Source organism: Oryctolagus cuniculus, chromosome 6 (assembly GCF_964237555.1).
Source record: "Oryctolagus cuniculus chromosome 6, mOryCun1.1, whole genome shotgun sequence".
Lineage (NCBI taxonomy): Eukaryota > Metazoa > Chordata > Mammalia > Lagomorpha > Leporidae > Oryctolagus > Oryctolagus cuniculus.
This window is the reverse complement of record NC_091437.1, coordinates 94192886-94215154: the sequence shown is the minus strand read 5'-3', so window position 1 is coordinate 94215154 and position 22269 is coordinate 94192886. Positions and strand designations below refer to the sequence as shown.

The 22269-nt window shown below is 38.6% G+C and overlaps 1 protein-coding gene across 1 annotated transcript in view; it reads right to left on the bottom strand.

Moving 5' to 3' along the window:
* The window catches only part of C6H8orf34 (chromosome 6 C8orf34 homolog), a 491602-nt gene that overhangs the window by 333857 nt on the left and 135476 nt on the right, over positions 1–22269 (bottom strand). The window contains 1 exon segment of the mRNA XM_002710514.5: positions 15367–15395. Within this exon segment, the coding sequence (XP_002710560.2) occupies positions 15367–15395 (29 nt within the window).

Here is a 22269-nt window from a genome sequence, read left to right as displayed (position 1 = left end):
TAAGAAGTCAAATTTCTTTTTCTTTGCTCCCTTCTCTGTACCTCTCCTTCCTTCTCTTTCTACTTTCCCTTCTCCCTTAGGTATTTTTTCTCACAATTTGATGTGTATATGTGTGTAGGCAAGCATGTATGTGCATACTACAGTATGAGAGGTTTTTGTACTGTTTTGGTTTTAATATAAGTAAGTAGGTATCTATAATTCTATTACAATTACTTAAATAAATGGGAGCACACTATAAACAAGATTATTATTCTTGCATTTCCATTTAATAATATATCCTAGACAATCATCCAATAATATATATTATTTCATTTTTATAGTTGTATAATCCCTTGTTGTATGGGTATACTAAAATTTATCCAGAATTATTCTACATTTTTGTTAGTAAAGTGGTTTGACAGTATATAGTCACATAGGTAGTTTTTTCATATGTTTCCCTTCGTGTCCCTGGAATAGACTCATGGAAATAGGATCATTTGATCAAAGAATAATGGTACATGTAATGTTCTAGATACTGCAAAAGTCCCCGACAGTGTTTGCACCATTTTGCATTTGTACCAGCAATGTGTGAAAGTGCCCGATTCCCTGAGCTTCACTAATAGAGTATTTTGACAAACTTGGGAATTTTTGTAAATGTAGCAGGTCAGTAAGTTTTGTCAGTGTAATAGGCTTTAATTTGCATTTCTCTTATTTTGAACAAAGTTGAGCAACTTTTCATAACACTAAGAAGGACTATTTCACCATAAACAATCTGCTTATATTGTTTGCTTTAGTGGAATTGGAATATTTTTATTCTCCATTTTTAGAAGCTTCCTCTAATTAGCCATATTAAGTTTCATCTGTGATGCAAATTGCAAATATTTTTCCTTGATTATGAATTTCCACACTTGATGATTTTTATCCCTTAATTAATTATATTCATTTGAGAGGTAGAGAAAGAGAGAGAATGCTCCCAGTCCCTGTTTTACTCTTCAAATGCCTGCAATAGTCAGGACTGGACTGAGACCATAACCAGGAGCTGGAAATTCAAAGCCAGTGAGTTTCCCATGTGGATGGCAGGATCAAAGTACTTGAGCCATCACCAGCTGCCTCTCAGTGTTTCACTAGCAGGAAGCTAAAAACAGAGGAGGAGCTCAGACAAAAACCCAGGCATTCTGATATGGGATATAGGTGTCCTAGGTAATATCTTAAGTGCTAGATCAAATGTCTATCCCTACAATTTATTTTTAATAGACAAGTTATTTGAACACAAATATGGTAATAATCATGCTATAGAACATATAAGAAAATTTGCATAATCTTCCTTAATATTAGAATTGTTACTTGTTTTAAAAAATGACTAGTTATGTCATATAAAGAAATTCCATGAAATTTTTCCTACTGTCAAAAATTCCATGTGATGCACATGTATGTCACATGGAGGTAGGCAAGAAATTCTTCAACATAGAAGCAGTACTTAACGGTCATAGCAATGTAGGTATACCCTGCTAGACAAATAATTTCTAAAGTATTCTCCAATCAGTGGGCACAAAAAGCAATAGAAGCTTTTTGGTTTTGTTTATGTGTTTGCCTAGGGAGGAAATGAACAGAAAGAGAAACAAAGTCAGTAGCAAAACAAAACTATCTGGAAAAAAGACATTCTAACCTAAAGGAGTTAAGATTTCACTTCTTCCAGTTGTCTATTCGGTGGGGCAACTATAAAGGCAATATAAAGTCCATGGCCCATTACATCTGCATTGTATTAGCATCACACTTACAGCTAGTTTGAAAACATTTGAAATAGGAACTGCTTATGAAATTTTAGGGAGACAAAATGACACAGTGTTTAAGTAATGGGTCTTGGAGTCAAATTTGTGCTCAAATATGAGTTCTGCATGTATTACTTATAACTGTAAATTTACTCAAGTTAGCGAGGTCTCTGGGCTTCAACTTTCTTAACTGTGAAATACAGATTTTAGAGTTTCCCCATAAGCTGTCATGAGTTCAAGTGAGAAGATGGACACAGAGCACTTGGCACCTTGCCCATCACACTTGCTGCTTGTTAAATGTACTCATTCATTATCTGCCTGTTTAGTCTTTCCCACTGTCTCATGTATATTTAATTTCCATGTTGAAACATTAGTTGTGAGTAGGAACATTACACTGTCTTAACTGTCTTTCTAGATTACTGTCATATGAAAACAAGTCAGAGCTTTTCACACAGAGAAAACGCCTTGATGATGGGAAAATGGGGGAAACAGGTTATAAAATGAAGAGCAAATTAAACAGAGAATCAGGTTTTTTAAATTTAATTTAATTTTATTTTTTTGACAGGCAGAGTGGACAGTGACAGAGAGAGACAGAGAGAAAGGTCTTCCTTTGCCGTTGGTTTACCCTCCAATGGCCGCCGTGGCCGGCACGCTGCGGCCAGTGCACCGTGCTGATCCGAAGGCAGGAGCCAGGTACTTCTCCTGGTCTCCCATGGGGTGCAGGGCCCAAGCACTTGGGCCATCCTCCACTGCACTCCCTGGCCACAGCAGAGAGCTGGCCTGGAAGAGGGGCAACTGGGACAGAATCCGGCACCCCGACCGGGACTAGAACCCGGTGTGCCGGCGCCGCAAGGCAGAGGATTAGCCTAGTGAGCCGCAGCACCGGCAGAAATCAGTTTTTAATATGTTCTGGTTAGTTACTTACTCAGCAATCATTCACCAAACTCTTAGTACAGGCCATTCAATAGCCTGTGGGAAAGGATTTCCTAATAAGCAAGATAGCAATTATTAATTGAGTGACTGTTCTGAGATAGGCAATGTATAGAGAACTATGGATATAATATTCCAGTACAAATTCTGAAATATTAACTGCCTGGGTTTGAGTTCTATCTCTTTGGCTCATTATGGAGATAGGGGAGCTTATAAACTCTAGAAACTCTTGTAATTCCAGCTATTAAACTGATAGAACATATCTCACAAATGTGGTTTCATTAACAGCATGGGATTTGGAAATAATTTCCCTAGGTTTGTGTTCCGCTTCTTCTCTTTTCTGTTTATATAAGCACAGGTAGATGGACAAGACCTTTCTGAGTCTCAATTATCTCACTTGTCAAATGGGAATAAAATTCTCTATTCCACAGGCTATTGCTAAGTACTAAATTAGATAATACAGATAACTTAGAATATAGTCTGGCATGTAATAAGTTTTCTTTTTTAATAAGTTTTCAATAAATGTTACCTACTTTATTAGCATAAAATAACCATAATTTTTATAAAATTATTAGTCCAGGGTCAAGAATACAGTATGTACTAAATAGTATATTACTGTCTCTGTTACATATAAATCTCAAGATTCAAGGACTGGAAACAATTTCACTACCAATCAATATATAACAACAGGTGATAAAGAGAATAGTATTTCTGATGAGTAATCTCAAAGATGTATAGTACTCAAAAATGTGTATTTTTCCTTAAGCCAGAACATGAGGGAGACCAGTCTTATTCTTCAATATCAAAAACCCCTGGGGAATTGTTCTAATTGAAGTTTGTTTTTGTCTCTTGACATCTGCCTGTGTCTGCAGAAATTATTCTCAGAACGCAAAGGAAAGTAATGCTCTCATTTATGGAAAGAATATATTTGTAAATCATGGTAAAAACACATAACACGGAATTTACCATCCTCACCAATTTTAAATGAACAGTTTGGCAGCATTAAGTGTACTCAGTCTTGTGCAGCCAATCTTTGTGAAAATGAATGCTGAGCCTATATTTTTCATCTTGCAAAACTGAGACTACACCCATTTTACAAGAACTCCATCTCCTGCATCCTCTGACCCCTGGAAGCCACCACTCTACATTCTGTTTTATCAGACTTGACTGCTTTAAATATTTCATGTTAAATGAAATCATAATGTATTTATCTTTCTCTTGTTGGTTTATTGCATTTAGCATAAGATCCTTACAGTTAATCCATGTTGCATCATATGAATACATTTCCTTCCTTTTGAAGGCTGAATAGTATTCTATGGTGGGTATATAGCACACTTTGCTTATCCATTCATCTGCTAATGTGCATTTGAGTTACTTTTACCTATTTGCTATTATGAATAATGCTGTTATGAAGATGATAAATATATTTTGGAGATTCTGCTTTCAATTCTTTTAGCTACATACTTAGAATTAGGACTGTTTGTCAAATATTTTATGGTGTGTGTGTGTGTGTGTGTGTGTGGTGCCTAGTCAATTCTTGATTTGATAGGTAACTTATGATTAATGGAAATTTAGTTCTGGAGAAATCAAGTCTGAAATCAAGTTGCCAGCAAATTCAGTGTCTCGAAGGGCTGCTCTCTGCTTCCCAAATGGTTCTGTCTCCCTGAGTCCTCAGATGGAAGGAAGGATGAATATTGTGTCTTCATACCAGAGAGAGGGAATAGAAAGGCCAAGCCTCTCAAGCCCCTTTATAAGTGTGCTAATCCTATCCATGACGATATAGACCTCATGATATAACCACTTCCTAAAGGCTCCACCTCTTAACACTATTGCACTGGGATCTAAGACAACTCTCCCAATTTTTCTACATCCTTATCCACACTTGCTATTTTCTTAAAACAATAGTCATTCTAAGGGATGTGAGATAGTATTCATTGTGGTTTTGATATGGATTTCTCTAATGATTAGTGAACTTGACCATCTTTTCATATGCTTTTGTCAATTTGCTTACCAAGTTTGGAGAAATGCCTCTTTAAGTCCTTTGCCCATATATATTGATTGAGGTATTTGCTTCTTTGCTGTGGAGTTGCAAGAGTCCTTTATATATTTGGATATGAATCCCATACTAAATATATGATATGTGAATGGTTCTCCCATTTCATTAGCTCCCATTTCATTCAGTTGACTGTGTCCTTTGATGCTTAGAAATATAAAAGAGTTTTTTGAAGATATCATTAATTATATAATAGAGTATTTTATGTGTAAGGATGAATGAGTGACAATTTTCTTAGGATTCAATAACAGGAGTACTCAGATTTTCCATAAGCAATTGGTTTGTTCAGATCCTGTGGATGGTGATGTCACTTATTGACAAAAAGCTCAATTGTGGCCCAAGTGAAGCAACAATACAGAACATCAAAACTGCATTTTGTACAGAAGATTTACATTTTCCATGTTTTATTCCTCTAAAATAATTTTCCTACATATATCACTGAAATGTTTTATGTTTTTGGTATTTTAGATGCCTACCTAAAATTATTTTTGTGGGAAATTAATCAATAATATTTTTAATAATTACTAAAAATGTCTCATGTTAACAGAGAAGGAAGCTATAGTTAGCAGCTATAAATAACTTGCTGAAGGGCACAGGGTCAGCAAATGGTAGGAGCCAAGATTCAATCAAATTTTATCTTTATATTTTTCCAGAATATCAGTCTACATCTTCAAGTAGTGACAAAAATAAATACCCACAGGAAGTGTCATTGGGACACAGCCACTGAGAGAATGGGAGGTAACAGCATACTGTCCAAGGGTGACCAGGGAAAAATGGAAATTGAAGGACAGAAAACAGAAAGAGAACACCAACTAACATGAACAAAAATGTGGAAATGAATAACACGACCTGGAATCATGGAAGTCTATCTGCTTTTTCCTATTCCCTGATTCCCTGTTGAGTAGAGATTCTAAATAAAGAAAAAGAGGGAAACAAAGCACAAAAAAAAAAATATGAGAGAGTTAGGGAGAAAACATCAGAGGAAACTTCACTCAAAATAGAGGGACAGAGAGGACCCACATGGAGGGTGTGGACACACACAAATCAGGACCCCAGCAGTCAAGAGCATCCACACCAGCTTTGGAAAGAGGTGAGACCAGACTGTAGCAGCCCAAGCCACTGGCAATAAAGCTGCAGGAAAAGCCTGGAGGGAATCCAGCTTTGAACCTTGTGGGCCATAGTGTAACTATCAAACTAGAGAAGAAAAAAGGTGGGCGCAACACATTTCTCTCTCCATGATCACCCTGCAATGGCATCCTGTAACAAGCCAATAGAGAGCAAGCACCATTTTGAGCATATGTAACATCTATGCCAACTCATGTCCACACCCAGCAACCAGCCGAACAGAGATTCCTGAGTCTGGTGGGAAGAACTGTTGGGGGGTTGGGGGCTCCTGACTATTAGAGATTTGTGTGCCAGAACTGTGAAAACACTGATACTGCAGGGCTTTGAAAACACTGAGGCTGCATGAGAAGGCTCACGGTATGGCTGGGATTTCGGGCAGTCACTGTGGGAGACTCCACTCGCTCAGGGCTCCCTGGTTGCCTGATGAGGGACATTGCTGGAGAATCTGCCTACAACGAGTACTGTACAGATCCTATAGTGCTCCTTGTGGAAATGCGGATGAATATTATATCCACTTGGGCAAGCACCAGCACCCAGTGCTTCCTTTGAGGAGAGGAAATGAGCTGAGTGTATGCCAACAGAACAGAAAAACTACTCCTTGTCCTCCTCCTCCTCATGACAGCCTATGGGGAAGCTCTAATTACCTGCATTTTAAACTTAGTAAAGTTGAAGCCCAGAGACCTCACTAACTTGAGCAAATTTACAGTTAATTGGGGACTTCAATACCTCACTTTCAGCAATGGAGAGACCAAACAGACAGAAAATCAGCAAGGAAACAGCAGTTAATCAACACTACACACTAAATGGATCTAACATGTATCTACAGAACTTTTTTTTTTCTTTCTTTTTTCTTTTTTGACAGGCAGAGTGGACAGTGAGAGACAGAGAGAAAGGTCTTCCTTTTGCCGTTGGTTCACCCTCCAATGGCCGCTGTGGCCGGTGCGCTGTGGCTGGCGCACCGCGCTGATCCAATGGCAGGAGCCAGGTGCTTCTCCTGGTCTCCCATGGGGTGCAGGGCCCAAGCACTTGGGCCATCCTCCACTGCACTCCCTGGCCACAGCAGAGAGCTGGCCTGGAAGAGGGGTGACCGGGACAGGATCCGGCGTCCCGACTGGGACTAGAACCCGGTGTGCTGGCGCCGCAAGGCAGAGGATTAGCCTAGTGAGCCGGCCTCTACAGAACTTTCCATCCTAGAGTTGCAGAATACACATTCTTCTCACTGTCTGTGATTGATCAAGTCTCAGCAAATTGAAAAAATAAAATAAAATTATATCTGCATCTTCACTGACCAAATGCAATGAAGCTGGAAATCAGCAACTCAAGAATATCTACATCATATGCAAATACATGAAGAATGAACGACATGTTTCTGAAAGAACGGAGGGTCATAGAAGAAATAAAAAAAAGAAATCAAAAAATTTCTGAAACCAAGTGAAGACAACAACACAACATACCAAAATTTATGGGATACAGCAAAAGCAGTGTTAAGAGGAATGTTTATAGTAATTGGTACCTACATCAAAAAACTTGAAAGGCACCAAATAAATGAACTATCTATACACCTCGAGGATCTAGAAAAGCAATAGCAAACCAAACCGAAAACTTGTAGAATATGTGGGGAGCAAACCGGACTAGACTGAGTTAGTGGAATTAAGACTTATTCTATGCATCTGCTCTCCCACAATATGGCGCTGGGAGAGAAGTAAACAGCTTCCACACAGCTGCCTCCAGTTCAACCAATAAACTGTAGGACTTGCTACTGATTGGAGGAGAGCAGCGTGCTCGGCGTGTGGGCAGCCGAGTTGGGATTGGCGGAGGAGGACTATAAAGGAGGAGAAAGACGGCATGCACCAGGGAACATCTATGGGGAACATCTAGCTGAAGGAACACCTGTGCAGCCCCCGAGAGAGCCGGCCGGCGGTGTGCCGCTCCCCTGCGGAAGTGGGGAATGTGGCAGGGGGAGCCGCCCTTCCACAGAGGTGGAAGGATCAGCAGCCAACCCGGGAAGGACCAGCAGCAAACCCGGGGAGGGCCGAGCAGACGAAAGAACAGCGCAGGGTCCTGTGTCGTTCCTCCACGAAGAGGGGGAGCGACATAATGGTGCCGTGACTCGGATATGAAGCCTAGGCAGGGTTTGGTGTCGTTCCTCCACGAAGAGGGGGAGCGACAGAATAGAAATAATTAAAATTAGAGAAGAAATCAATAAAATTGAAACCAAAAAATAATTCAAAAGGTCAGTAAATGAAGAGCTGGTTTTTTGAAAAAATAAACAAATTTGATACACCATTGGCTCAACTAACCAAAAAAAGGAGAGAGAAGACCCAAATCAATAAAATTAGAGATAAAAAAGGAAATGCAACAACAAATGATACAGAAATAAAAATAATCACCAGAAATTACTACCAAGAGCTGAATGCCAACAAAGCTAGAAAGCCAGAAGAAATGGATAGATTCCTGAACACATACAACCTACCTCAATTGAGCCATGAAGACACAGAAAAACTAAACAGACCCATAATTGAGATGGAAAGTGAATCAGTAATAAAGACCCTCCCAAAAAAGAAAAGCCCAGGACTGGATGGCGTCACTGCAGAATTCTACCAGGCATTGAAGAAGAACTAATTCTAATTCTTGAACATAGATGCAAAAATCAACAAAAATTTAGTCTATCAAATCCAACAACACATCAGAAATATCATTCACACGGAACAAGTGGGATTTATCCCTGATGTGGGGATGGTTCAACATTTGCAAATCAATCAATCTGATACATCACATTAGCAAGCTGAAGAACAAAATCTGTATGATTATCTCAATAGATGCAGAGAAAGCATTTGATAAAATATAACACACTTTCATGATGAAAACCCTAAGCAAATTGGGCATATACCTCAACACAATCAAGGCACTTTATGACAAACCCCCAGACATCATCCTATTGAATGGGGAAAAGTTGGAAGCATTTCCACTGAGATCCAGAATCAGCCAAGGATGCTCATTTCCACCATTGCTATTCAGTATTGTCTTGAAAGTTTTAGCTAGAGCCATAATGCAAGAAAAAGACATCAAAGGGATACAAATTCAGAAGGAAGAAGTCAAACTATCCCTATTTACAGACAACATGATTCTTCATTTAGAGGATCCAAAGAACTCCACTAAGAGACAATTGGAACTCATAGAAGAATTTGGTAAAGTAGCAAGATATAAAATTAATTCACAAAAATCAAAAGCCTTTTTATACACAGACAAAGCCATGGCCAAGAAAGAACCTCTAAGATCAATCACATTCACATAGCTACAAAAAAAATCAAATACCTTGGAATAACTTTTTTTTAGGTCTTCCATTTACTGGTTCACTCCCCAAATGGCTTCAACAACCAGTGCTGCACTGATCCGTAATCAAGAGCTAGGAGATTCTTCCAGGTCTCCCACGTGGGTGCAGGAGCCCAAGGATTTGGGCCATCTTCTGCTGCTTTCTCAGGCTATAGCAGAGAGCTGGATTGGAAGAGGAGCAGCCGGGACTAGAACCAGTGCCCATATGGGATGCTGGTGCCACAGGTGGAGGATTAACCTACTGCACCACAGCACCAGCCCCACCTTGGAATAACTTTAACCAAAGATATCAAAGATCTCTACAATGAAAATTACAAAACATTAAGAAAGGAATAGAAGAAGATACAAAAAAATGGAAAGATCTTCCATAATCATGATTAGAAGAGTCAATATCATAAAAATGACCATACTTCCAAAAGCAATTTACAGATTCAATGCAATTCCAATCAAAATACCAGGTAAGTTTCCCAGATATAGAGAAAATGATGTTGAAGTTCATATGGAAATACAGGAGACCCTAAATATCTAAAGCAATCTTATACAACAAAACAAAGCTAAAGGCATCATAATACCAGATTTCAAGACATACTACAGGGCAGTTATAATCAAAACAGCATGGAACTGGTACAAAAACAGGTGGGTAGACCAATGGAATAGAATAGAAAGGTCAGAAATCAATCCATGCATCTACAAACAACTTCTATTTGACAAAGGAGCTAAAATCAATCTCTGGAGCAAGGACAGTCTCTTCAACAAATGCTGCTGGGAAAACTGGATTTCCACATGCAGAAATCTGAAACAAGACCCCTACCTTGAACCTTACACAAAAATCTACTCAAAATGGATTAAACACCTAAATCTATGACCTGGTACCATCAACTTACTAGAGAACACTGGGGAAATCCTGCAAGACATTGGCATAAGCAAAGTTTCTTGGAAAAGAACCCAGAGGCACAGGCAATCAAAGCCAAAATTCACAGACGGGACTATATCAAATTAACAAGCTTCTGTACTACAAAAGAAGAAACACTCAAGAAAGTGAAGATGCAACTAATAGAATGGGAGAATTTATTTGCAAATTATCCAACTGATAAAGGAATAATAACCAGAATATATAAAGAGATCAAGGAACTCAACAACAACAAAACAAAAAATCTAGTGAAGAAATAAACAAAGGACTTTTTAACAGACATTGTTTAAAGAGGAAACACAAATGGCCAACAGACAAATGAAAAAAATGCTCAGGGTCACTAGCTGTCATGGACGTGCAAATCAAAACCACAATGAGGTTTCACCTCATCCCAGTTAGAATGGCTTTCATACAGTGTTGCTCCCCGTCTTCGTGGAGGAACGACACCAAACCCTGCCTAGGCTTCATATCCGAGTCACGGCACCATTATGTCGCTCCCCGTCTTCGTGGGGGAACGACACAGGACCCTGCGCTGTTCTTTTGTCTGCTCGGCCCTCCCCGGGTTTGCTGCTGGTTCTTCCCGGGTTGGCTACTGACCCTTCCACCTCCGTGGAAGGGCGGTTCCCCCTGCCACTTTCCCCACTTCCGCAGGGGAGCGGCACACCGCCGGCCGGCTCTCTCGGGGGCTGCACAGGTGTTCCTTCAGATAGATGTTCCCCTTAGATGTTCCTGGTGCATGTTGTCTCTCTCCTCCTTTATAGTCCTCTTCCGCCAATCCCAACTCTGCTACCCACACGCCAAGTACGCTGCTCTCCTCCAATCAGGAGCAGGTCTTACAGTTTATTGGTGGAACTGGAGGCAGCTGTGTAGAAGCTGTTTCTCCCTTCTCAGCGCCATATTGTGGGAGAGCAGATGCATAGAATAAGTCTTAATTCCAGTAACTTAGTCTAGTCCGAGTTGCTCCCAGTTGCTCCCCACATACAGAAATCAACAAACAATAAATGCTGGTTAGGATGTGGGCAAAAATGTACCCTAATCCACTGTTGGCGGGAATGTAAACTGGTAAAGCCACTATGGAAGACAGTATCTGAATATAGACCTATGATGACCTAGCCATCTCGTCCTTGGGAATTTACCCAAGGGAAATGAAATTGGCATATGAAAGATTTATCTGCACCACCATGTTTATTGCAGCTCAATTCATAATAGCTAATACATGGAATCAACCCAAATTCTCATCAATTGAAGACTACATAAAGAAATTATGGGATATGTACACCATGAAATACTACACAGCAGTAAAAAAAAAAATGAAATCCGGTCATTTACAATAAATGGATGAATCTGGAAAACATCGTATTTAGTGAAATAAGCCAGTCCCAAAGGGTCAAATATCACATATTCTCCCTGACCTGTGATAACTAATAGAGAACCTAAAAGGCAATCTGTAGAAGTGAAAAGAGAAACTGTAGGCATCAACTATGATCACTGTGAGGTATTTGTGGTATGAACTGAAATCATAGACATCTTAAGAATTATATGTATGTGAATAGTACTGTCATCTCAACTTGTATACTGGCTGTGTAGGCAAAATAATGGATTCCCAAAGGTGTCTGTGTTCTAATTCCCTAAACCTGTGAATATGTTCTATGACATGGAAAGAGGACTTTTCAGGATTCTGGATAAAGATCTTGAGATGAAACCATCATCTGAATTGGCTGGGTGGCCCCAAGCTAACATGATTCCATAAAATCAGAGAACTATTCTTGGCTGAAGTTATAGAGAGAAGAGCTGATGCTGGCTTTAAAGGTGCAAGGGGGCCATGCATGAGCTCAGGAATAAGGTACCGCTAGAAGCTAGAAAAAGTGAGGAAATAGATTCCCCCAGGCATCTCAGGAAAGAATCTTCCCTGATGACATCTTTTTTTTTTTTTTTTTTTTTTTTGATAGGCAGAGGGGACAGTGAGAGACAGAGAGACAGAGAGAAAGGTCTTCCTTTGCCGTTGGTTCACCCTCCAATGGCCGCTGTGGCTGGCATGCTGTGGCTGGTGCACCACGCTGATCTGAAGCCAGGAGCCAGGTGCTTCTCCTGGTCCCATGGGGTGCAGGGCCCAAGCACTTGAGTCATCCTCCACTGCACTCCCGGGCCACAGCAGAGAGTTGGCCTGGAAGAGGGGCAACCGGGACAGAATCCGGCACCCTGACCGTGACTAAAACCCCATGTGCCAGCGCTGCAGGTGGAGGATTAGCCTATTGAGCCACGGCACCGGCCCCTGATGACATTTTGATGTCTACATCAGGAGACTCCTGTTGAGCTTTTAGCTTACAGAATTGTAAGACAATATATCTGTGGTATTTTAATTTTTTACAGCATCATAGAAAACCAATATGATGACTCAGGAAGGAAAACAAAACCCTTGTGAATAAGGAATTTGCTGGAGTTCCCATAATTGAAGAAAAATCCTTAAATAATATTATATATCTTTCCGTGAACGCTCAAAATTGTTAAGGGGAATTTAAAAGAAGGAACTGTGCTTATTTTTATCATTACATTAAAGACAGGTGAAAGGTCAACACAAACTGTAAATCACTCTGACTGGCTGAGTTACAGTATCAGCAGGAAAGTCACTCTCTTATTTAGAAACATTCAGAACGATGAGCTTCATGGTCACCAGAGGGTGCTCCTGGACAGGCTGTCTCATCCAAGGGTGTTTTTCCATCAAGCAAAGCATGATGGCTATGGCTCTGGAAGCCTTGATTCTTAACTGCCACTCTTGAAAATCAAATCTGAGAATGAGTCAACTGTTTTTCACGGATATAAATACTTTTTCCAATAAAGACATATTTATGCAGATATTTGTCATGAAAAATAATAAATATGCAATAAATTTCAGCAATTTTCATGAAGTGTCCAAAAATAAGAATATTAGGTAAGTATATAGAAATTGGCAGTGTCATACAATTTAGTTAAATGGACACAGCCCTGACCTAGCACTGGGAAGAAAGAGAGTATAGAGGAGAGGATATGTCCTCAGGAAGACACTGAGGCAAGTGTCAGGGAATCTCAATTTATTCAGTGTTGAACCTATTTTGGTTCAATCAGTAATCAAAGTTCTTCAGCTCACCAAAAAAGGTGTGAACACCAATGCTGCTGCAAGCAGGGGCACAGGGCACAGGGGAGGATGAGAGCCAGGCAGAGGAACTGCCCCACCCAGGCTGCCTTACGGACACGGCAACCAGAGGTTGGCAGAACACTGGAAGAGGCAAATGATCTCAAAGAATGATTGATGATTGTATCTTTGTACTAAAAAGGAACATTGACTATAGCTGCAAGAGCAGGGAATTAAGTTTCTGCAAACTGTAAGGAAGGTGATGGCAAAAGGAGACCAGCTTGGCAAGACAACGAGGGATGAAAAGAGGATGAGGAAACCTGAACAGACCCTGGAGACCACACCTCCGCTCATCACACTTGATACGGTTTGTAGTCAAGACCTAGTGCACAGTAAGAAATGAAGACAATTTAAAATATGATTATGGCTTATTAATAGGAATTCATATTTAACAGTATATTTGTTTTTTGGTTATTTAACCAGAAACGCATTTTTATGACACAAGATTCAAAAGGTATATTCCCATTTGGACTAGAATGTTACTGATTTTGCAAAAATAATACAATTTTATGTGATGGCTTTATTATTTTAAAATGTCATTATGTATAAGATTCCTTTTTTTGCTCAATTCTTTCCAATGTTTTCTTTCGAGCTATATATATCAAGCCACCAAGGCCAAATTTCAACCTATCTTTGAGAGATATCTGGACTGATATTCACCAGATATTGATGATGACTACTTCTAAGTACTTCTTCCTTTTCCATCCACATTTCTAATGTCAGGTTTTATTCAACTGGAAAAACATATTACAAGAAATTGAGTACAGAAGCAGCTACAAAAATCCATCAAAATAAACATTAAAAACATTTTTAAAATGTAAACAAAGTAACTTTCTCATTAATATTTCATTTTGGGGGAGAGAGTGAAGGATGGAGAAAAGTGAGAGTGTGTGAGAGTGAGATATCTTCCATCTGCTGGTTTATTCCCCAAATGCTAACAACATCCAGGGCTGGGCCAGGAAAAGGCCAGGAGACAGGAACACTCTATCCTGGTCTCCACATGGGTGTCAGGGTGCTTAAACATCTAGACCATCTTCCATTGCTTTCTCAACTGCTTTAACAGGAAGCTGGATTATAGATCATAGACTCCGCATTAAGCAAGCAGAGTAGCAGGACTCAAACCAATGCAATGAGATGCCAATGTAACAGAGCACAACTTAACCCACTGTGCTACAATGCAAACCCTTCACTGATTCTTTTTCTTTTTTTAGTGACTAAGCATGTAAAGTTTTTATTAGTTTTAATTTCTAACATAGAAACTATTAGCACATACAATCTGAACATACCAACTCTCCTTGGGGTTCTCTACCATTTTTAAGACTGAGAAGGGGTCCTGAGATTAAAAAAAAAAATTTCTCCAGTGACTCCTAAATGTATATCACAAAATCAAATCTATTTCATGAGCAACAACTCATAGAAAAAAGTTTAGTAGACAACTCAAAACAAACAGTCCAAATGATAACCATGTGCTGTCTCAACCTGACAAATCTGCTTTCTCACTGGTTTCCCAGTTTTGGTTCCCACATTCACCAAGTTGCTCATCCTCTAATCCTAGGAATGATTTTGGATGATTTCTCCCACAACTCTCCATGTACAATCCATTAGCAGGAGTTCCACCACAATGCTGTTGAAATACATTCCTAATCGTATCATTCTCTCACAACTATCACTTTAAAGCACCATCATAGTCTCTTAGCACTTTGCAAAATGAAAACAAACAAAAAGCCTTGCTAGTGAAGTTTTCATAGAGTAACTGCAGAAATGTATAAGTGTCTTCATTTACATATGGCAGAATTCAAACAATTCATCTCATAAAATGTTATATTTTAATTTTAATACAGTAATTCAGTACTTACATTGATTCTATTTTCTCTAAAAAAATTCTAAAAGACCTTAACTCAAAAGAGTAGTTGATACATATTTAATGCAACAACAACTTTCCTAAGAGAATCTAAGCACCTACCTTTGAAAGTTTTAAATGTTAGTACCAAACAAAGTATATTTGAACATTTCCTATGTTTTAGAAACTTGAATTTATACAATGGATTAAAGAATAAATTCTACATTTTATTTTTGATAGATATGCAGTGGGGCTTACCTTATCAAGTTCATCTGAAATTGCAATACCTAGGATTCAAAAGAGATTTATAAAAAATTTAGAAACAATATTTAATAACCTAATGTGAAAACAAAAGTTTTTTTGTAAAACCAATGCAGCTCCTATTCTATTTTATAAGTACTTCAAAATATGTGGCACATCTTTTCAAATAATGGAAAAAACTATGACAATCATGAACTGCTGATAAAATGTAAATGGCACAAGGAAAACAAAGCACTACCATATTGCTGTAGGTGCTAGGAGCAGAGCAAACATGCAAAGACAATCATGGGGATATTGTGAACAGCTTAGCCTGTCACAAGGCGAAAGGCAAAACAGTAGTTGGAGATAATTTAAGGTGTTTGTCCTACAGTCCTATAGACAGCTCTCTTGAACCAAGAGAGACAGGATTCCCTGTCACAAGTTCCACTTCTCACCCTCCATATATTCCACGTTGACGTCAGATTCCTTCTTATTCCTCCAAAATTATTCCATGTCAACAACAGAAAAAGCTTTATCCTTAATTTATTTTCCTGAGATCATAGATGTTGTTAACCCATTTTCTTTCTTCAATTACTATCATCTCTTTTCTATTCTCTCTCTCTCTCTCTCCCTCTCTCTCTCTCTCTGTGTGTGTGTGTGTGTGTGTGTGTGTGTTTCAGTAGTTCTCTTTTTGAAAGGAACAGGAATTCTTTCCTGAAATCCAAGGGTTCTTTGTTGCAATGTTTTCTTTCTCGATACACTTCAATTAGTATAGTGATGACCAGTAAATGTTCATTGCCAACACAGACTTTGTTGCTGAGCTAGTTGTTGAATTCCCATGGACGTTTTCATTTCAACATCTCAAACAAAGATATTAATCTATTTATTTTTAAACAATGGTGTGCCTAGGGCCAAACTCAGGCATTGTAGATGAGTGGTGGAGCAGAAGAGCCCAACTCCAGGCTTGGGAGAGAAAGCAAAGGTGAGATGGTGTCAGATTCCAATAGGAGATGGGCCAAGATAAAAGGAAAGACTCAAGGTCGAAGTGCAAGGAAACACAGAGGAAATAAGAACAAGATTGAAGGCGAAGTTCTGCAGACTATAAAGAGTACGGAATAACGAGATGGGTACAAAAAGAGAATGCAAAAGTCTCAAGATATTAGACTCGAGTCGAGGTCGATTCTGGGGTCCTGATCCTCTCCCTGCGCATGTGCAGAGTTCCGCAACAGTTTAGAGAGTAATTTACTTATTCATAAAGATCCCTCACACCACTAACCAAAAAACCAATTGTGCAAAAAGCAGACAAAATACATGCTTCTTCCTCTCAGTAAATGGCACCATTCTTCCTCTTGAAGATGAAACTAGAAACAGGGGTATATTTGACGTATATTGTTCATAGCAATATTCTATGAAATTCTTCGGTACTTCATAAAAGTTATTGATAACTAATCATTTTTATATCACTACACACACAAATAAAGGGTTTAGCTACCACTTAAGTGGTTTTGATCAATCCAAGTTTAACAATCACTCAATACTGTTAGTGTATTATGAAGGTAGTTCCTTCAGACAACGTTAGGGGAAATGGCTTTATGGAGAACTAGCATTGGAGCTGTGCTGTTACTACTACCCAGTGCACCGTGGTACAGAACCCTGAGATATGATGGGCTTATAGTCAGGGAGGGGATACTGGGCATATAAGGGTTCCTTGGTGATCATAAACATTTCTCAAGACCTAATATAAGTCACATACTTATGACTGCTTAGATTTTTAAAATACATATAGTTATAAATGGTCACTTAGAATAACTCAGATTTTGAGAAAATTTAGAAAATGTATGGTAGACCAAATGGTTTATGTCACAGTCTACAGTAGAATTAAAATACACTATTCAGTTTATACAAGTCACAAATATATTTATAAATGCTTGTACTTACACATAATGCATTCTACAAGAATGTTCCTTTGCAATATGAATTCAAGATTAAAGCCAAATAACATATTTAAATGTAAATATTTATAGGACAAGACTTAATATGGTTTAAGGGACACAAAGAGTAGATAAGATGAAGTAAAATCCTCTTTCTATCCAGTCATAAAGCTTAGATAATTGAAATTAAATGAACCATGATTCAGTTGTCAGGGATTGTGGACAATCTCTTGATTTTTTAAACTTGCTGCATTAATGCCCTTGGGCCTGCAAAAAGAATTTTCTCATTCAATTTTTAGAAAGCTATCAGTTGATCCTTAAATTTCATCTACACCTCAGATTTATGAAACCATTATTCATAAAGATAACAGCAATACATCATTCATGGTAAATGTAGCCAAGAGCTAGCAAATCAAAAAACTATGAAGAGTAAAAATGTGGATCACACAGTTACAGCTCCTCTTGATTTTGTAAGCACCATGAGCTATTTTTCAGAGCTGAAAAATTTTAGCAGTAGAAAACGGAGATGAAGATAAACATTGCTAGGAAGATATATATTTCATTACTAAGAAGCCATGGGCTCAGAATAAAACTCAAGCTAGCTAAATGAAACACTTGGCCTAGGAAAGAATTATACCTCAAGTTATCCCAAGTGTTTGGTCTGACAATATTTTGCTCAGATATCTAATATCATATTTGCTTAAAATTTACATATTTTAATGACTTTGCCTGAGAAATCATCCAAATAAATCTCCATTCTATTACATATAATACTTTCAGCTTTCTATCATCAATGTCAAATTGCCCAGGGTATTTTTCACTTTTTAAATTTCATTTTAATCAAAGCTCAAGCTAATTAGAAGCAATTGAAAGAATTTTAATGAAACATTATACTTCAGATAAGCATGGTGCTCCAAGGGTAGCCATTCATAAAGTAACCAGGATACTTCTGCAAGCACTTAGCAGAATGCCCAAAGATATTCCCTGAGAAGAGATGGGCAATTTCTAGGCATTTAACTAACTTTCTTTTTTTAACACTTATTTAATAAATATAAATTCCCAAAGTACAGCTTTTGGATTACAGTGGCTTTTTCCCCCACATAACTTCCCTCCCACCTGCAACTATCGCATCTCCTGCTCCTTCTCCAATTCCATTCACATCATGATTCATTTTCAATTATCATTATATACAGAAGATCAATTTAGTATATATTAAATAAAGATTTCAACAGTTTGCACCCACACAGAAAAACAAAGTGTAAAGTACTGTTTGAGTACTAGTTATAGCATTAATTTACATTGGACAACACATTAAGGACAGAGATCCTACAAGGGGAGTAAGTGCACAATGACTCTTGTTGACTTAACAATTGCCACTCTTGTTTATGGTGTCAGAAATCTCCCTAGGCTCTTGTCATGGGTTGCCAAGGCTATGGAAGCCTTTTGAGTTTGCCAACTCCGATCTTATTAGACAGGGTCATAGTAAAAGCGGAAGATCTCTTCTCCCTTCAGAGAAAGGTACCTCCTTCTTTGATGACCCGTTCTTTCCACTGGGATCTCACTTGCAGAGATCTTTCATTTAGGGTGTTTTTTTGTTTTTTTTGTTGTTGTTGTTGTTGTTTGTTTTCTTTTGTTTTGTTTTGTTTTGTTTTGTTTTACTAGAGTGTCTTGCCTTTCCATGCCTAAAATACTCTCATGGGCTCTTCAGCCAGATCCAAGTGCCTTAAGGGCTGATTCTGAGGCCAGAGTGCTGTTTAGGACATCTGCCATTCTATGGGTATGCTGTGTATCCTACTTCCCATGCTGGATTGTTCTCTCCCTTTTTTATTCTATCAGTTAGTATTAGCACACACTAGTCTTGTTTATGTGATCCCTTTGACTCTTAGACCTATCAGTGTGATCAATTATGAACTGAAATTGATCACTTGGACTAGTGAGATGGCATTGGTCCATGCCAGCTTGATGGGACTGAATTGGAATCCCCTGGTATGTTTCAAACTCTACCGTTTGGGGCAAGTTTGATTGAGCATGTGCCAAACTGAATACCTCCTCCCTCTCTTATTCCCACGCTTGTATTTAACAGGAATCACTTTTCAGTTAAATTTAAACACCTAAGAATAATTGTATGTTAATTACAGAGTTCAACCAATAGTATTAAGCAGAAAAAAGAAAAATACTAAAAGGAATAAAGTATTAAGTTGTTCCTCGACAGTCAAGGCAAGGGCTGATCAAGTCACTGTTTCTTATAGTGTCCATTTCACTTTAACAGGTTTCCTTTTTGGAGTTGTGTTAGTTGTCACCAATCAGGGAGAACATATGATATTTGTCCCTTTGGGACTGGCTTATTTCACTCAGCATGATGTTTTCTAGATTCCTCCATTTTGTTGCAAATGACCGGATTTCATTTTTTTTACTGCTGTATAGTATTCTACAGAGTACATATCCCATAATTTCTTTATCCATTCTTCTGTTGATGGGCATTTGGGTTGATTCCAGACCCTAGTTATTGTGAATTGAGCTGCAATATACATTAAGGTGCAGACTGCTTTTTTATTTGCCAATTTAATTTCTTTTGGGTAAATTCTAAGGAGTGGGATGGATGGGTTGGTTGTATGGTAGGGTTATATTCAGGTTTCTGAGGAATCTCCAAACTGACTTCCATAGTGGCTTTACCAGTTTGCATTATCACCAACAGTGGATTAGTGTCTTTTTCCCCACATCCTCGCCAGGAATAACTTTTCAGTTAAATCTAAACACCTAAGAATAATTGTGTATTAATTAAAGAGTTCAACCTATGGTATTAAGTAGAATAAAAAATACTAAAATCAATAAAATAGTAAGTTGTTCATTGACAGTCAGGACAAGGGCTGATCAAGTCTGGCAAATGGCCAGATTTCATTTTTTTTACTGCTGTATAGTATTCTATCGAGTAAATATCCCAAAATTTCTTTCTTTTTTCTTTTTTTTTTTTTTGACAGGCAGAGTTAGTGAGAGAGAGAGACAGAGAGAAAGGTCTTCCTTTTCTGTTGGTTCACCCTACAATGGCCGCTGTGGCCTGCACATCGCGCTGATCCAAAGCCAGGAGCCAGGTGCTTCTCCTGGTCTCCCATGCAGGTGCAGGGCCCAAGGACTTGGGCCATCCTCCACTGCAATCCCAGGCCACAGCAGAGAGCTGGACTGGAAGAGGAGCTACTGGGACAGAATCCGGCGCCCCACCGGGACTAAAACCGGGGTGCTGGTGCCGCAGGCAGAGGATTATCCTATTGAGCCAGTGCGCTGGCCCCCATAATTTCTATATCCATTCTTCTGTTGATGGGCATTTAGGTTGACTTAGCTATTGTGAATTGAGCTGCAATAAACATTGAGGTGCAGACAGCTCTTTTATTTGCCAATTTAATTTCCTTTTGGTAAATTCCAAGGAGTGGAATGGCTGGGTCATGTGGTAGGGCTATATTCACATTTCTGAGCTATTTCCAAACTGTCTTCCATAGTGGCTTTACCAGTTTGCATTTCCACCAACAGTGGATTTGTGTCCCTTTTTCCTCACATCCTTGCAAGCATCTGTTGTTAGTTGATTTCTGTATGTAAGCCATTCTAACCGGGGTGAGGTGAAACCTCATTGTGGTTTTGATTTGCATTTCCCTGATTGCTAGTGATCCTGAACATTTTGTCAATGTGTCTGTTGGCCATTTGGATTTCCTCTTTTGAAAAATGTCTATTGAGGTCCTTGGTCCATCTCTTAAGTTGGTTGTTTTGTTGTTGTGGAGTTTCTTAATCTCTTTGTAGATTCTGGTTATTTTTTTTCACTTTTATTTAATAAATATAAATTTCCAAAGTACAGCTTAGGGATTACAATGGCTTTTTCCCCCCCAATAACTTCCCTCCCACCTGCAACCCTCCCATCTCCCACTCCCTCTCCCATTCCATTCACATCAAGATTCATGTTCAATTCTCTTTATACACAGCAGATCAATTTAGTATATATTAAGTAAAGATTTCAACGATTTGCTCCCACACAGAAACATAAAGTGTAAAATACTGTTTGAGTGCTAGTTATTGCATTAATTCACATTGAACAACACATTAAGGACAGAGTCACTGTGCACTTACTCCTCATGTAGGATCTCTGTCCTTAATGTGTTGTTCAATGTAGATTCTGGTTATTGATCCTTTATCTGTTGCATAGTTTGCAAATATTTTTTTCTCATTCTGTTGGTTGCCTCTTCACTTTTCTGGCTGTTTCTTCTGCAGTACACAAACTTCTCAATTTGATGCAATCCCAAGTGTTAATTTTGGCTTTGACTACCTGGTCTCCAGGGTCTTTTCCAAGAAGTCTTTGCCTGTGCCTCTGTCTTTCAGGGTTTCTCCAATGTTCTCTAATAATTTGATGGTGTCGGGTCATAGATTTAGATCTTTAATCCATGTTGAGTTGATTTTTGTGTAAGGTGTAAGGTAGGGGTCTTGCTTCATGCTTTTACATGTGGAAATCCAGCACCATTTGTTGAATAGACTGTCCTTGCTCCAGGAATTTGCTTTAGATCCTTGATCAAATATAAGTTGGCTGTAGATGTTAGGATTGATTTCTGGTGTTTCTATTCTGTTCCATTGCTCTGTCCATCTGTTTTTCTGTACCAGTACCATGCTGTTCTGTTTATAACTAACCTATAGTATGTCTTGAAATCTGGTATTGTGATGCCACTGGCTGTGTTTTTGTTGTACAAGATTGATTTAGCTATTCGATGTTTCCTTTGCCTCTATATGAATTTCAGCATCCTTTTTTCCAGATCTGAGAAGAATGTCTGTGGTATTTTGCTTGGTATCACATTGAATCTATAAATTGCTTTTGGTTAATGGACATTTTGATGATATTGATTCTTCCAATCCATGAGCATGGAAGATTTTTCCATTTTTGGTAACCTCTGCTATTTCTTTCTTTAAGATTTTGTAATTCTCATCGTAGAGATCTTTGACATCCTTGGTTAAGTTTATT